The following is a 17,304-nucleotide window of genomic DNA, read 5'->3' on the forward strand; positions in this document are numbered from 1 at the left end:
AGATATAGCAGTTCTCCACAGCCATGAAAGTCCACACAAAATAAATTTCTCTGTAAAACTTTCAAAAAAATTTTTTTTTTTTTTAAAGTGTCATAGGACTGGGTTTTAAGGCCCAAAATATAGAATACATTAACCTTAATTTCTCTTCCATCCGTAGGCTCCCCAAAACGCTGTCGTTTGTTTGGTTTTCCCGGATCATACGTTGGGAAGTCACAATTTCGACTCAAACAAATTGGCGTAGAGTCGTTCATCATTCATACCTCTCGAGTGTGAAATCAACCATTTGGAAAAACTGTGAGTGCACAGGCAAGCTGGTGGATGTTGATCATAATGTAGAAAACCCGAGACTGTGCTAAAAGCTGGGAAACGGTGTCAGAGAAGAAAGACGGGAAAAGAACATCGTTTCGTTCTTTTCCCCTGTCTTTTTGGAAATTTTTTGGAATTGAACGGAGTTGTCGACACACAAGCGGAGCTTTCTGTCAGGCAGGAGACCCTTTCCCAGTGTCTGCTCTATTTCCTCTTGCCCTCTTTCTCACCCGAAAAGACCAGCCCCGGAAACCTTTTACCGCATAAAGGAGGAGGATTTTTTTCTCTCTGGTTAGAAAAAGAGAAATCGAGGGGCAATTTCCTTCTTTCTGCTTGTTCATCAGCTTTTAAGCCCTGTCTGGTGGATCCAGCATAAAGCTGCAAAAGGTGCCTGAAAGAAAAGTTTAGCTCGAGCGGCCATTGGGTAAACGCTGCGTTCATGTCTTCCCATCGTTGCTTTAGCTCGTTGATGCACTGATGCGCAGCAGAAACCCATTCCGACCTGATCCTGTCTCCTGCAGGAATCCCGGTACAAAAACCATAGAGGATGATTTGCTCCAAGCAATGTACAAGGGAGACTTGATACTCAAAGAGCATGTGGACGTTCCACAAGCCATGAAGTTTCAGCGTGCTGCCCGCACAGACAAGGGCGTCTCGGCCGTCCGGCAGATCGTCTCCCTCAAGCTTCCGACCAATCTCACTGTCGAAGAAATGGTGGACAAGATCAACTCTCATCTAGTTGACCAAATCAGGGTGATAGGTATGTAAAGCATAATCCTCTCTCTGCCATTCGCTCACACATTTTCATATGTGAGGGAGAGTGGGAACCACTACTTATCTCCATACTTTCTTCAAATTAAACCTATTGACGGGAGAAAAATTAAAACGTTTGCCGAAAAGCTAGCCTGTGACATAGAATTGGCACAAAATAATTTGTGATAATATAAAAGAATGTGCAGAGAAAAGGGAATGCGTGGTAGCTATCGCAATAATTTGTAAAAATGGCAATAACGACTGCTTTGTAAAATAATTTTTATAATGAAACTAATATAGCATAATATTTCACGTGAAACGTCTTGTGCTTTGGCCAGTATTTTTACAGATCAACTTTGCACAGTTTCGAGGACTATAGATTGAATCCCTAGGACTAAAATGATGCAGGCTCTTTTATTTTTCGACCCTCAAAATGCTATTATTGCAATATGCTCGAGAGCCACTAGGAGCATGCTTGTGAAGTGACTGCAATGTAAACTGAACAGTGCTTGACGTGAATATCACATTATAAAATATTGTTGGGTGCCAAGTCATATAGGCATACATAGGGTGCAGTGAAGAACCTGACAAGCTTGCTGCATCATTGGGTAGTTTTCTCCAGTCCCCTTTGGAGATTGTTTTGGACAACAAAAGCCTAACTCTGCCTCTCCATGCTTCATTAATAAAAAAAAAAACAAGACAGGAAAACCCAAAAAGTGATAAAAAAATATACCGTAAAATACCGGGCAAGCGCCCACTCAAAATTTAGAGATAATCACGAAAAAAATGGGGGATGGGCGCTTGTCCGGTCATCAATTTTACGTATAAATGTACTGTGCATATTTTTTCATATCTTAGAAATTTGGATATGGGCGCTTAATGTGGAATGGGCGGATGCGTGGTATTTTACGGTACATGTGTGTGTTAATATTCTTTTTTGCGTCTTGTTTATTGTAGACGTCTGTCAGCTTGGTTGCTTTATTTCTTCAGCTTGGGCACTTGGTTTATTTGAGCAAATTCTCCCACAGACATAAAGCGGACGACGAGAGGTTTCAACTGCAAAAACAGCTGCGATTCTCGGACTTACACGTACGTCCTTCCAACATTTGCCTTCGCCCCTCCCGGATCACCAGCCGAGGAGTCCTACAGAATCACAGGCAAGCTGACAATCTCGTTTCTTTCCTTCGAGCTATGAGCTGCTGTTTTGGGCGAGAACAGGACATGCTCACCCGTGGCATAGCCAGGAATTTTTTTCGGGGGGAGCTGAGGTGGCTGGGATGTCCATGACTTGGGAGAGGGGGGGGGGGGGGGGGGGGGGGGGGGGGGGGGGCGGCGGGGCAAAAGTGCATCTGTGTATTATAGGGTCGGCTGGATTTCGGGGAGTGGTGGGAGGGGGGGGGGGGGGGAGGGAGGGAGGGGCTGAAGCCCCATAAGCTCCTCCCTTGGCTACACCACTGCTGCTCACTTGCAAGTTGTCTGGTGGGTCGTCAGTTGGCATCAAAGCGCACAAAGGTCTTTGCCTTTGCAAGATTCTGATAGCTCTATCGTCATGCTTTATGGATTCTAAAAATTTGCATGTCACCCATGTGCATGCATGTCTTACCATATATTGCACTGTGTAAGTCGCATTTTCCCCCCAGAATTTCTGTTGATGTGTTTTATACCGGGCATTTCTGAGAAAAGAACTACGTTCTTCGACCCGCGTGTATAACCTATGCATCGCAGAAAGCTCTAACTCTGAGAATCTGACACTAACAGTTGGGATAGAATGCGAATGTTTGAGAACATGACGTTACACTTGGATCAAAAGATGATTGAGGAAACCGACGTCCACCTAAGCCTAATGTCGTGAAAACAAAAAATGACATTGTGGGCACCCTAGAGAATTATTCCAGTGAAAAAACCTTGTCAGCAAGAAAGAAAAGAATATTGTTTATTTTGCTTACAAGAGTTTTTTTGCCGATATGAATGCCGCATGCGTCCACAATCAGTTCTTTTGACAATGTTGGGCTAAAGTGGACATTGGCTCATAAAGAGATTTAATTTTTCTGAATTTTCAATTTAATCATACTTTCACGCTTTATCCCAACCGCTAGCGTCACATTTTCGCAGAGTTTCAGCTCTGCGATGCATAGTTTAATGACGTGGGCCAAAGAACAAGTTTTTTTCTTCAGGAATGTTCGATACAGCTGTGTGATTTCTATGCATTTTTGTTTTACAATTATGAACCTTAATTGTGCAAATTTGCTGCGGGGGTTCTGTTTCTCGTTTGATTTGTTGGCGAGACTACTGAAACTGGCTCCCACTTGCACATAGTATATATCGCAATCACAATGCACCTGATATGCAGGCTTATCAACACAGTTTTGCCGTGCCGACCGTACAAAGAAGTGTAACCTATACAGGAGTGCGACTTATATACTGATATTTGTTTTGTGACTCGGCTGTCTAAGAGACACCTCCAGAAAATGCTGAATTAAAAAAGATTTGAGGGCTGGTTGGCACTGAATGAGGTAAAGTTGGAAAGTCCCTCGTATTTTTTGCTCAGCTTGCATGGTTATCGGGTTGTTTTGCTCATCCCGTAGAGGATTTGCGCCGCTGATTACAACACCAGCGCTGTGGTGTGAGGCTTCAGCTGGAACTGCTGTACTTCTCCTGTCCTTCCTGCCTGTGACTGGTTTCATGAGAGGCTACAATAACCAGTTTTCAATTCATTTGTAAGCTTGTAGGCGTACTCTACTTGTATTATTGAGCAATTCATAGATATGCCTCATGGCAGTTTGCACAGTTGGCACATTTTAATCGCTGGAACGACTGCTACAGTTTCGGTTTTCACAAGTGTGATGATCAGAGCTCACCTCCAAACTCAGTCTTTCCCCTCATATTAGAGGAATGGTTCTGGTTTTACAAACTCCTTATTGAAAGAATATTTCTATTGCATGATACTGAAAAAAAGGTGACAACTCATGCACAACCATAGAGTATGCTGCACTGCTGGCAGACTCCACATCTGTATTTAATGCTATCTTGAGATATTTTCAGGCAAGTCAAGAGTAACTTCGGAGTGTGTTATGAAGTAATTTTCGTGAGCAAAAACATTTTACTGAAAAAGAAAATGGTTAAACCTGTCCAGTTATTAATAAGCAATATGTAGCACTTATACATATTTCGTTATAGGTGACATTAATTATGATGTCCCTCAAATTAATCTTTTTCCCATAGGTCTCGAAGATCTTCAGAGGGGACACTACCCAGAAAAAACTATTTCTGCAAAAAAAAAAATGTTAATTTTGAAAAATGCCATATTTACATACACCACCATCTAGAGAGTGTTCCCAGAAAGTTTCATTAGTTTACACTGGATAGTTAATTTTTTATAGTTTATTTTCGGTCCACCAACGCTAAAGAAAAAATAGAGGTTGGAGCACTTTGAACGCATTTTTCCCAGTTCCACTTTTGGCATAAATTTCACCTTGATAAAACTATTGTTTCAGTATGAACCTATCGACAGACAATATATGTGGCTTATAGGCCTAAATGTTATGGAGCCAGTTGCTATGAACTTAGATTTTGCATTTTCATGTTCCTTTATTATGAAAAAAAATGTTCATTATTTTTTTTTTATTTGTAAAATGCATATGTTTTTTAAATTTCATTTCATAGTATCTGGCAACAGGTATTCCAGAATGCATTCCACCAGAAAAATATATGGTTATCAGCACCATTTCTCAACAATAGATTCAGTGAGCAGATTCCATGCAAAGCTATGCTTTACTTCATTCTGCGGTATAGTACCTCATAAAATTAGTTCACAGGGCTGAAACTTTGCATGCCCTCCTTCTATCTACCACCAGCAAATATCACGCCGATTGAGTGAGCGGTTCAAAAGTTGACATTCCCAGGTAGTGTCCCCCGTAACTAAGGTTTTCATTAGTGATGGACCGAATCTGCCGAACTTCAGATTCGGCAAAGTTCGGCAAATGTCTGCACATGTGCGAGAATGCAACGGGGCCATGGATTGCAAATGGACGCCGTGCGGTTACCATCGTACAGTGTAGTACAACGAGCGGTTACGGCGAGGTGTGGAGTAGGCAACACGGTAATTATGCGTTCATGAGCCTTTGCGAGTCTGGTTCTCTTCAATATTTCTCCCTCAAGAACAGACGGGCCAGTAATTTACGTAGTCCACTGTGCAAGTGACAAATCATGTGGTACATTCTGAAGAATGTGATTTTCATTTCACCTTTCCAGTGATGCAACGAGGTAGTTGAAACATTGACTGACAATTACTTTAAAGCACTTGTCGCAATTGTAACAATCTTGTTTTCAACTCGCAGATAGTTTGTGCCAAAAAAAAAAAATATATTGCTTTTTAATTAGCATTATCTCACAGTTTTTATGTATCTAGAAAACTAAACACGGAACTATCATGCTCGACGTTGCACATCCGACATTCCTAAGTCTTCCCATCTTCCTAAATGTCAGTGTGTGTCCTAACATCAGAAACCGGCTAAAGGTTAAAAACGAGACGTTGCAAAAATGGGACGCACACTTTCAGGCAAAGCTGACGTCAAGTGACTCAAATCGAAAAACATGCATATTTACAATAATATTGTTATTTCTTCTGGTGAAGGTTTAGTAGCCGTTGCATTAGTTTTCACACACAAAACGGTGACTCCCAGAGAAGGTAAGAATGCAGTGTTATTGCCTTTATTTTAACAATGTACTCACACTTGCAGGCTTGCACTGATGATGCCTCAAGACTGAAACTCTTGTATCGTGATTTGTGACAACGCCGCTACTACCCAACCTCGTTGCCACGCCACTTCTGCAAGAAGTCCCTTTAAAATTGCTAGTAAACACACAAAAACGACACCTATACAATTACCTTGTAATATGCATTACATGTTGCATAAAAAAAAAAAAAAACTTTTTTAGCAAAAAAAAAAACTTTTTTAGCAAAAAAAAAAAAAGAAAATCAGCGTTAAATTTGGTAACAATGTATTTTTGCTGAATCTTTAGAAAAGTTTGACTTTGTCGAATCCCAAGATTCTGCGCCGAATGTTTGATTCGGCAAAAGTTCTCCCCATCACTAGTTTTCATTAACTTTCTTTTTTTTCTTTTTTTTTTACTTAGAGGAGCGAATTGGAGAAGTGAACAACGTCCTGGCTTTGTACAAAGGCTGCCACAACTACCACAACTTCACATCTGGGAAGTGAGTGCTTTGACTTGTTGAATATTTGTACTTCAGCGCAGAGAATGAATGTACCATATTTATCGGAGTGTAAATTTTTTTTTTTTTTTTTTAATTTCTTTGGGTATGTTTTATACAATGGTGTGACTTGTATGCATTTTTTTCTCTATAAGTATGGCCCTTAACCAAGCGAATTTGTTGGGGGGGAGAGGTATATTTCTCATTTCAATCATTGGCAAAGATATTGAAATTGGCCCCCGCTTGCGCATATATCACAATCACAATACACATGTGGGCATATCAGTGAAATTTCGTCACGCCTATCGTACATATATATAATTGTAACTTATACAAAAGTGCAACTTACATGCGAACTTTTTGGCGAAAACAGCCAATTATAGGGGGCTGCAACTTATATCACATTGCGACTTATAGACCAAAAAATATACCTTTTTCATATAAAGGCGGCATCAAGCGGCGGGCACACAAACTAGGTAACTTTGGTGGGATCGAATGACTGAATGGATAGATGCATACGGCTCCGCAGAGACAAGTCCAAACTATGTGCCTACAGTCCATCTCTTGCATCACTTCAAATACAAAATTGCCCTGCTGCTCGCAGAGAAAACATGAAGCGGCTAGAAGCTAGAATGAAAACTATTAACATCTGGATACTCCAAGAGCAGTGCACAATGTTAGTGCCGGGTAAGAGCGTACCAAATGGAAATTAAATAAACATTACAGCAGCCCAAGGCTAGTATGTGTGCTAAAGAGATTTATGTAAGAGTGTTGGTCCCAGCAGGGCTGCATGCTGGTGGCTGAAGGATATAATGCACAATTATTTTGCTTCGGCGCAAGGTGTTAAGCTCTTTCTAAATTTTTCTTTACTTTATTGTTTTATTTTTCATCCTGATGGCATGTTTAGAATAAAATTGTGGTATGTAATTTAAACACTATTTTGTCTGTAAACAAATGAAAACATTTTAGCTTTCTGGCCCCTTTGCACCTCAGATTGCTCCTTGGTTCCAACACCATTGTCATTTTATATCGCTGCTGTGCTGGCTAGTTGATATGATGCCAAGCACTGACTCTGCCGGGTCATGCATTTTTTGAAGATAACTGTTGGACACAGAACATGTATCTGTAAATGCTCTAGGTTCAAATAAGCTATGTTTTAAAAACCACACTTGACCCAACAGAGTCAGGGTACAGCTCAAGCACCAAAGAAGAGAAAAATGGAAATGGTGGGGGGAACAGTATGAAGTTCCGCTCAATTGACTGGCACCGCCATTGCTTACTGTCGGCAGCTTCGTGTAGATTTTACGGCACAATAATAGTTTAGCCCCTTGTTGCAGCAACAAAATCTTAGTCCAAGTTCCAAGCTAAAGACATGCTTTTCGTGTGAGGCTCTTAAAAATATTACATGCTGGAGAAAATCAACCATCTGCGTTGCGTCCTTATTTCAGACTTTTTATATTCTTGTTTCACCATTGGAAAGCACGGTGATAGAGCCCGAGCCTGTACTTGATCTCACCACACTGCTGTTTCCTTCCGCACAATAAAGTCCGTCTGCAACGCTCACGGTCACCATATCAGCGAGGCATATCCTGTATAGAGATGCAAACGCAGACACAGAACAGTGTCTGCATTTAAGCCAGGAACAGCGGAAGCTATTTCCCATTATTGTCCGCTAAAGTGAATGTGGCATTGCTAGCTAAAGCTGGACGTGCTGATGCAGGGGCAATGCTGAAAGCGGGAAGCAGTCATCTGTCAGTTCCGATGAGGCTTGGTACAAGTTCGGGCCCGTGATTATAATCTATTTTCCCCGAGTGTAGCTAAGTGAGGAGTGGCCGTGCATGTCGCAGCCTGTTTGGAAGCCTAGCTTGGAACACCCAGAAAAGTCTCCAGCGACCTGCTACTCCGTCGTTGGTTACCAGACGGCATTTGGAAAATGGCATCGGCTGTTGCTGGCTTCAAACGCTGCGTTCGCGTGTGCATCTATTGAGCCGATGCTTCGTTGCCATGGGGCATAGCAGGCGGACATTATCGTGCAGAAGGAGACGGCGGTGTGGTGAGATTAGGTGCATGCTTGGGCTCACCATGCTTTTCAATGGGTGGAACGTGAACATAGAGTTTTGAAGTAAGGACCAAGGTAACGCAGATGGCTGATTTTTTCCAGCGCCTAATATTTTGACAAGACTTGCATGAAAAGATTGTTTTTTTTACTATCCAGTGGCCGTTTCTTTTGTTTCCTGGAACATGGGGCAGAAGCATCAGAGTGCTGATTTTGCTTTCAACTCAGACCTAGTTCACTGTTCTGCTGCAGCACCTCATGCCGCCAGTTTTGCCCTACCACTGTGGAGGCTACAGCTGCATACAGCTGACCCTATGCCAAAGTAAAAGAATGACGCTTCAGACCACTCGACCGTGAAAGCACGCAGTTTTGCTACAATCGAGGAACCTATACAAATGTCTTTAGCAGACATAGCCTTTGGGCTGTTGTAGTTTTTCTTTCATTTTCATCGAATACGATTCCCTTCAGCACTATACTCTGTTTTGACTGCCATCCCTGTCAATCAAGTGGTGTGAAAATATCACGTGAGCACGTTCAACACACGTTGCATTTCCCCCCTCGAAAGTCACATGACACTCGTGCAGCATTGAATTGGACCGTATGGCTCATGGCTTTCTTTGTGGTTCATTGTAAGGTGAAACAGAGGACGCATTTTATTTCACCTGAATCTTGGGTCTCTTTGTGTTTTATCTGTGAGCAGAATGGCAATTTTGCTGTCGAACGTGAGCAAGAAGAGACTCGGAGTTACAAAAAAGTTCCCGAAAATTCCCCAGTATTTAGTGGGACGAGCGTCCCTTTCCAGGAGGCTGTGTTGCACATGTAGCAACGAAGCTCTCATGCGGAGCAAAATAGCAACACGTGAGTCGTGGAAGAGGCAGGAGAGGTAGCACATCTCCCCATGGAGTTTCCGCCATCTCCACTTCCACCCACTGATCATAAAGGCCTGTTCACACACTTGCGACTTCTTACAACGAGAGAACACACTGGCATGGTGGTGCCGCCTATGCGATGACCCTGAACTGCATTTCACTAGAGCCAAGGTTTGGCAGTGTCTGCAAGGTCAAATGTATGTACTGCCTATGAGAAATGGTAGTTTATAACATTGACAAAAGTTTTTCAAGCCAAAAAAGAATGATGCACGAAAAAGATACATCATCTGTGTGATGCATACATCACACAGATGATGCATACATGTAACAAAGGCTGCAACCGTTGGATTGCTTGGGCGACCGCTGTAGCCATTTGGTGCCGAGCCCAAAAGATGGCGTAGCAGCCACTGTGCGAGAGCACAAGGAGTGGGGAGAAAGCGGGGGAAACAAGGGGACGCAGGGAGACGGCGAGGCTTGACTAGAACACCAATACCGCTGCATGCAAGTTAGTGAGAGAATAAAGTGTTCCTAGCGAGATTGCTTGTGTGCGAGTCGTGGCCAAGATAACCAGCGACGAAGTAGTACGTCGCAAGAAATATACGGGACCGCCAAGTGCTTGACGGCTACTCAATAGGCGGCAAGAGTGTATTCTCTCGTCGTAAGAGATTTTAAGAGGTTTCAAGGCTCAAGGTCCTAAGGAGTCGCAAGTGTGTGAATGGGCCTTAAAGGTGCACTATAGACGTTTCGGAGATTGTCTGATCTTGGTGATAACGCATTCTACGGGATCTTGGCATCCCGGAAATTGAAAAATTATGCTTGTACGACGTCTATTTCTCCTACTAAAAATGTGATCCAAGTTCGTGCCACGCCCCTTTCTGAGTGGAAAAGTCTGGAGCAAAGAATTCAGCGGAGGCGCCGGCGGCGTGACAACGGGCGCGAGAGTCGAGTCGGCTTGCGACTGGGGCTAACTCGCACCCGTCGTCACGCTGCCGGTGCCTCCACTGGATTTTGTGCTCCAGATTTTTCCATTCAGGAAGGGGCGTGGCACAAACTTCAATCACATTTCTAGTAGGAGACGTCGCACAAGCATAATTTTTTTAATTTCTTGGGTGCTTGGAGTCCGTAAGATATAAGTTATCACCAAGAACAGATGATCTCGGAAACATTATTAGTGCACCTTTAAGTTGAGCCTTTGCCGCTGGTTGAGGGACGTGCACACAGGCGCAGAACTCTTCTTGGCAAGGTCCGTTGGCTGTGGCACTTCTCTTGATGCACAGTGTGTGTGAAGATGGAAGTCTATTGCGGCTTACAGACACATTGCATTGAATCTCAGATTTTGCTGCCACATGCAGGCTGCAGAACACACCTGACTTCTCCTTTGGAATGCTCGAGAAATTATTATGAGCAAAATTATAGACGGTGAAAGTTGACAAGTGTGACGTTTGAATGTAGTGCGCACGCAGAGTTACCCGCTGTGTGGTCGGCTGCCATACCATTGAGCGATCTCTAGCACATACTTCCTTGCGGGAGCCTTAGCAGTGGTGTCACTCACGCGTCACCTTTTCCATCACTTCCTCAGGAAGTCTGAAGACCCCAGCGCCATGCGGTACATCATCTCGGCAGAGGCAAGTGGCTGCACATGAGGTTGCGTCTCGCAATGGCGTGAGCGAGGCCCTTCCGTTTGTCTCGCAGTGTGGGCAGCCGTTTGTCCAGGGAGACCAGGAGTTTGTCCAGGTTCAAATCAAGGGCCAGAGTTTTATGCTGCATCAGATTCGCAAGATGGTGGGCCTGGTGATAGCCATCATGCGGGGCTGCACCAAGGAGACTACCATACGGAGGGCCTGGGGCCCTGAAAAGGTCAGCCTAACTGCTGATCTTCCGATTCCTTTTTTTTTTCCTGCAGGACCATTTTTGTGTTTTACAGAAAGCAGTCTGTTATGGTATTGTTTTCTGATGTTTAGCATTGCACTGGAATTCCAACAACCTTCGAATATTAAGGTTATTTTTTCGAGGATCCTAGCATTTCAATAATGATGAGCCGAACGTGATGTTTTAATATTGAAAACTCAAATTGTTATTTTTTTAATTGCTCATTTTGTCTGTGCTCGACTTCTCTTTGCTCCAGACTTATTTCCAGGTAATTTTGGACGAACCAGCAGTTCAAAGGAATAGTCCTCATTGCTTTTGTGATGGTGCCCCTAAAAGCATGGCTGTTCGGTTGTTGGAAAAGCCTCGGCACGTAATTGAAAGGCTTTACATTTCAACCCTTTGACGTTCATTGCCATACACATTTAAAAGTAGCCACCTAAACGCAAAAACGTGCTTCCTCCGGGAAGTGCTACTATCTGTTATGTTTTTGGGGAACTATAGGTGTTGCATTCACACCGTATTTCGCTTTGCTGAGCTATTCATTGTTACGCTCTGTGCACATGATACGTGCGAGATGGTTGTTTCGCCTGTCAGCCGCTGCGTCTGTAGTGGCAGTCAGATGGTCGGCTGTTCTGAATCAGACTTCCAATGCTTCTCAAAATTGAATTCAGAGGATGAGAGCTCACCATTTAACGGAGAAGCTTTGTAAAGTACCTCTGGTACAAAGTCCGACACCGCTGGAATGTCACGGAAGCGGATGTACCAAAATGAAATCAAATGAAAAAAGGCAACAACTTTTCGCCCTCAATATTTCTATTTGACGCTTTACAATTTAGACAACATAATTAGGAAATAATTAGAAAAAAGAAAAGCTGAGCATTGATTTGTTTCCCTTTGATAAAAGAACCCTGAACCCTGAGGCTTGTCTTTCGCAAAAAGGAATTAAAAATAAAACAACTCGACCGGTAAAGGGTTAAAAGTATCAGGGAATTTTATTTCCAGCTGGATCTGCCCATAGCCCCTGCGTTGGGCCTCATGCTGGAAGAGGTCCACTATGATCGCTACAACAAGCGATATGGCGGGGATGGACTTCACGAACCTCTCACCTGGGAGGAGAAGCAGGTCTGGACACTCTCCACAGTTGCACCCGGGGGCTTAAGATTGGGAACCGTGTTTTTCGAGTCTGTGTAGTGTTCCCAAAAGACATTTTAAGGCAATAGCTTGGGATGGGAACCCTGCACGGACCTTGCTCGCTTGTGTTGGTGCTGCTCACACCGTAGCAAGGCCATGGGAAGGAGAGCCAGTAATGAAGTGCAGCTGTTGGCTCCCCTCTTCCTACCCTCCCCTTCCCCCCCCTTTCCGCTTTGTAGGAAGAAGGGCTGTGTAGTAGGGTAGGAACTGTGTAGAAGTAGAATTCATTTCTTTAAGAAGCATCAGTCTTCACTGAAGCGAAACTCCACAAATGTTTATTAACAGTTGAAAATTGTGTCCCAGGGTTTCCCCTCCGTTATTACAATGCAATCCACTTATAACGATACCAGATATAACGATGTACTGCTTATAACAATCAGTTTCTAGAGTTTCAAGACTATATACGCCCAGCTTCTAGTCCAGATACAACGATAATCGGCTATAACGATTTAATTTTCGGGTTTTCTCATTATCGTTATAAGTGGATTGCACTGTATTTTCAGAAATGTTAGATTTCGAGCCGGGATAACATACCGTATTGGTTACAGACCGACGATTCTCCAATTTCAATTAAAAAAATATCTTGGTTACGGTTCGAGTCCCTGGTTGTACTGCCACTGCCGGCAGGCATGCTGTATTGTCTTGCTCCCTCTTTGCAGGACATAATCCAGAGCTTCAAGGAAAAGCACATCTACCCTACCATCTTGGAGACCGAAAAGAATGAAAAGTCGTATCCTTTGCACATCACCGCACCTTGTTTGTTCTGCAAGTGGACTTGGATCAAAACTTTTATTCCGTCCAAATTCAATAGAATGCGTATGTTTGCATCATTGGGGTACATCCCAAACCTGTTTCAACACGCACGAACAAATGAAAGGATTAAACAAAAAAAGAACTGCTATAGTAACTGACAGAATGAGAATGGCAAGGCATGTCTTTCGAACGCCCGTCCTCTAGCATGCGCTCTATGCCCTCTGTTGCACAAGACGCCCAAGTGTTGTCGAAGTTAGGAAGCTTGCGCCGGAGGTGGGGCACTGTTGAGCTCCGACCGAAGTTCGAACTGTGTCCAAAGTTTGGACACATTCAACTTTGGGGCACGTTCAAAGAGCAAGTAGAGATAATGTCAGCTACCTTTGCTTCTGCCCACCAATCATTCCAACCAGGGCAGCAGCGCTCTGGTGTCCTTGCGTGCCCTTTTCTACTCCTCTCCCTCAGTTTCTGCCCGTTGCCAAGACGATTTTCAAGACGATGAATGGAGATTACTATGACTGCTTCTGGTGTTGTGCCTCTAGTACCCTATATGCAGGAACAACTTTTTCTGGCATTTTAGAAGTGAAGACTGCATTTGCGCGGCTTTGATAAGGGGCTCTAGATTAGTTTACGGATGAAAAAAAAAAGGCGGCTTCTGGTAGTTCCCTATACCAAGCCTCCCAGTATGCTCACCTGGATGGAAAACCTGCCGCTCCACACGTACGACGTGCGCGAACCGGGACCGCCGACGTCGGACGAGGCAGAGCACTGCGACATTGCCGCCGAGCAAGAGCACGTTTCGTGCAACGAGGTGGGTATTTTTTTGTTTGCAACGCGGCTGGTCCGCCTGGGCCTACAGCATGTCCCAAAACTATGGAGAGCATTGCGCAGATGTGGTATTTTTTGTGCGATCTGGTCTGTATTGCAACCCCGTATTGGATGAGTGGACTTGGGAATGGAGTATCCTCGTTTCATTTAGACAGTACTGGATTTCAGAATGGAAGTCTGGTAAAGTGTTCTCATAGTACTTCGTCTTGCCCTTACAGCCCAAGCTACGGGACATTAGGTCCGGTCCTGTTAACTGTTGCGTGGCATACCGTATTGCTTTAGCATATGGTGCGAGGAAATGTGCAACGGGAGCATGCGAGGGGTCTATGCGGAAAAATATTCCGCTTGGTTTTCAACAGACTCGTGATTGGACTTGGTGGTTCTGGCTGTGGTTTATCATAGGGTGAAACGGAAGATAGGAGCAACATTTATCTTCCAATAATAGTCAGTTTTGGGTGAAAAAGTTGCTGTTTGTAAAAGCTTGTTTCTGATGGCACATTGTTTGTTCGACTTTAGTTAATCAAAATGGCCAGTTCTAATGGCAAGACGTCCTAGTAAACTTCCGGCAATACACGGGCACTATTTTCTCTCGAGGTGGCGGCATGGCATGGCATCCTCAGGCCCCCCCCCCCGTAATACTGGCGCATTGCTTCAAGATTTTGAACGTTACTATTATGGCTTTTTTTAGGCGCGTTGTCATTATATTCTGACAAAAACATCAAATCTTTGGGTGCTGGAGACGTAATGCTGCAATTATCGTTTAAAAATGCTTTCTGATGGCACCCCCTGGTGCCTGCTCCAAGGCACAGAAAGAGGGGTGTGTCACAATCTTTGATTAGATTTTTAATAGGGAAATCGACCATCGACGAGTGTAATCTTGGTTTTTTAAGGGTGCCTAGAGCACCGTACCAGTGGTGGTGCTTAGAGCACTGCCACCGGTCATGTGGTAGAACTGTGTGCCGCCGCGCTGCGCCGCCGTCGTTGCCGCAAGGTCACGCCGCCACTAGAAGAGAACACTCCGGTGCGCCACCGCCGTCAATTTCTGACCGGCACACAGGTCTATTACGTGGTGCTTGCTCTCTTTCCGGAACTTCCTTTGGGCTCTAAAAGTTACTTATTAATCTTCGTTTTTTTTTTTTGTTGCACTTCAAACAAAAATTAATACATAACCTTTAGAGCTCGTATGAAGCTCCCGAAAGAGCGCAAGCACCATTGACCATAGCGGCCAGCCATGTGACCTTTCTAACCACTTTTCCGCGGGCTCCCGCGGGCGCCAACTACAAATTCGTCTCTCGCCGTAAATATAGGTCTAAAAAAAAAAAAAGTTTGCATTGTAAATTTTGTTTTATGACATTCTTTTTCCATCTAGGCTGTTTTAAAAAAGAATGTTTCTTTCCTTTGCATATGTCCTTTAAAGGTTCCACCCTCCGTCAGCCAGGTATACGGGAGATAGCGATTCATAGGTGGTGCTAGCTATAATCCACTCGTACGACAAAGCGAAGGTGACTTCCATATGAGGCCACTACTGCATGGAACTGCAAGCTGGTCTCACCTACATCCTACTAGCTGTGGAGTATGCTTCCCTGCGACTAAGAACTTTAAGAAAGTCGCTTGTAACTTTTGATTCCGCTAACGTATGGAGCTGAAACTTGTACATCCTGCCTTTACCGTTCAGGTTCATTTCTAGTGAAGTTCAAGTGTTTTGTGATGTGCAGTGTATATACAGGGTGTTTCATGAAATGCCAACCAAATTGCTACTGCGAAAGCAAAAACGATTGATGTCATATTGGTCTCTGTTAAAGAGCCTTTTTTTAGGAAAATTAATAATGGTCGGTGTAATTAGCTTCTTAATTACATTTGAGTTATTAACTAATTGAAAAAGTTAAATATGTATGTTTTCAATTATAAACTTTGTGGGCATCATCAAAAACTGCTAAATCAGCCCACTTTATAAAAATAAAAATATAAGGCACGCGGCATTTTACGGTGTTCCAAAAACACAATTTGGATGTGTTTTTAAGTTACGGTTTCCTATCAAAACGCGTATCTGTGTCAACAGTCTGTGGCCAATGCAACATCTCATGTGCACTGCCACGGATTTTTCGCTTGCAGAGGTGAACCTAAGAATTGAAGCTTGTTCTTGCAATGTCGTTCAAACAACACAGCATTTCATCTTATCGGCAAGCATCGCACTTCCCTTTCTCAAATGAGGGAGGCGAAGCGATAGTTGTGCATTTTGGCCATGGGGAGCAAGACTGCTGGCACGGAGATGCATTTTGCTAAGAAAACAAAACTTCAAAATGCGTTCAAATTTTTTTTTTATTTTTGTACGTCGTAAAATGCTGTGCATGCCTTCCAATTTTGTAAACTGTGCTGGTTGAGTGGTTTTTGATGATGCCCAAATTAATATTTACTAATTAAGAAGTTTATTACTCAAATCTAATAAACTCCCTAATTATACCAAACATTAATTTTTCTAAATAGGCCCTTTGGCAGTGACCATTATGACATAACCTTTCTCTTATGCGATGCGCACTTTTCGCAGGAGCGATTTGGCCAGCATTATGTGAAACAGCCTGTATATGCACCGTGAAGAAACCTAAAAGATTTCTCCGGCAGATCTCGTACTTCCGGTATGTGTATTTCGAGATCAGTTATGCAAGCTTTCCACACCCGTGCAATGATTTTTTTACCCATAGTCGGTAACAGATGCTGGAGAGGAGGCGAGGAGTGGCTTTGCCTCCTCTCCAGCATTTGCTCTGCTAAAGTGGAAAGAGTGGAGGGCCTTGTGGGAAGAGTTAGTCCTGCACTCTTAACCTGCAACAACCTGGAGTCCTTTTCATCCTTCGTGTGTTTGAAACCTTTCTCGTTGGTATCTTGTGTCTGCCGCTCGCTGTGTGATCTGCACCTTTGCTGTCACACCGAAACTGAGCCACTGTACTAGGTTTCTGCGTCCCGGTGTTGCAGCAGCAATCTCACCACAACCGCCAAGGGGTGATCGTGGAAGCGAGCGTGAGAAGATGATTAGGAAGGAGCATGGGACTGGGGAAGGATTAGCAATGAGATAAAATGTAGCTTAGATTTAAAACAAACAAATTTGGGCAAAATAACAAGTTGCGTGTCCTTTGCCTGTTATGTTTCTCCCTGGGGCCGCTGAACCTTTTTCCTTTCTAGTACTAGCAGAAACTACTGCTAGAGGATGAGGGCTGGATGGGGAAGACCACACTACATCCTTGTTAGCTGGCTCAGCTTGATTTGGGTCGATTATTCTGTAAATATCCTTTGTTCATGTAGTCTTCGATGCAAGTTGCCCCAGAATGTGCTTTGCATAATACGCACTTCACGCAGTTGCAAGGCCAGGACTGTGAGCAAGAGACACTGGTGAAGGCAAATCCTGCAGAAAAAACCTACGAAATTCTTCCTCATGCGTCCATAGAGGCACAGAAGCAATCTGTATAGCAAGCAGGTAA

At 43.7% G+C, this 17,304-nt stretch overlaps 1 protein-coding gene across 2 annotated transcripts in view; it reads left to right on the forward strand.

Annotated features, from left to right (window-relative positions):
* LOC8053683 (tRNA pseudouridine synthase A) overlaps positions 1 to 17,304 on the forward strand; it is a 30,244-nt gene that overhangs the window by 10,881 nt on the left and 2,059 nt on the right. For both annotated transcript variants that reach the window (XM_029978945.4, XM_029978943.4), the window contains exons 4-12: positions 828 to 1,066; positions 2,088 to 2,216; positions 6,196 to 6,274; positions 10,776 to 10,821; positions 10,889 to 11,053; positions 12,068 to 12,187; positions 12,916 to 12,986; positions 13,691 to 13,817; positions 17,183 to 17,300. In XM_029978945.4, the coding sequence (XP_029834805.2) occupies positions 828 to 1,066; positions 2,088 to 2,216; positions 6,196 to 6,274; positions 10,776 to 10,821; positions 10,889 to 11,053; positions 12,068 to 12,187; positions 12,916 to 12,986; positions 13,691 to 13,817; positions 17,183 to 17,293 (1,087 nt within the window). In that variant the 3' untranslated portion in view covers positions 17,294 to 17,300. The remainder of the gene's footprint in view (positions 1 to 827; positions 1,067 to 2,087; positions 2,217 to 6,195; positions 6,275 to 10,775; positions 10,822 to 10,888; positions 11,054 to 12,067; positions 12,188 to 12,915; positions 12,987 to 13,690; positions 13,818 to 17,182; positions 17,301 to 17,304) is intronic.

The sequence above is a fragment of the Ixodes scapularis genome, unplaced genomic scaffold (genome assembly GCF_016920785.2).
Source record: "Ixodes scapularis isolate PalLabHiFi unplaced genomic scaffold, ASM1692078v2 PGA_scaffold9__187_contigs__length_104089568, whole genome shotgun sequence".
NCBI lineage: Eukaryota > Metazoa > Arthropoda > Arachnida > Ixodida > Ixodidae > Ixodes > Ixodes scapularis.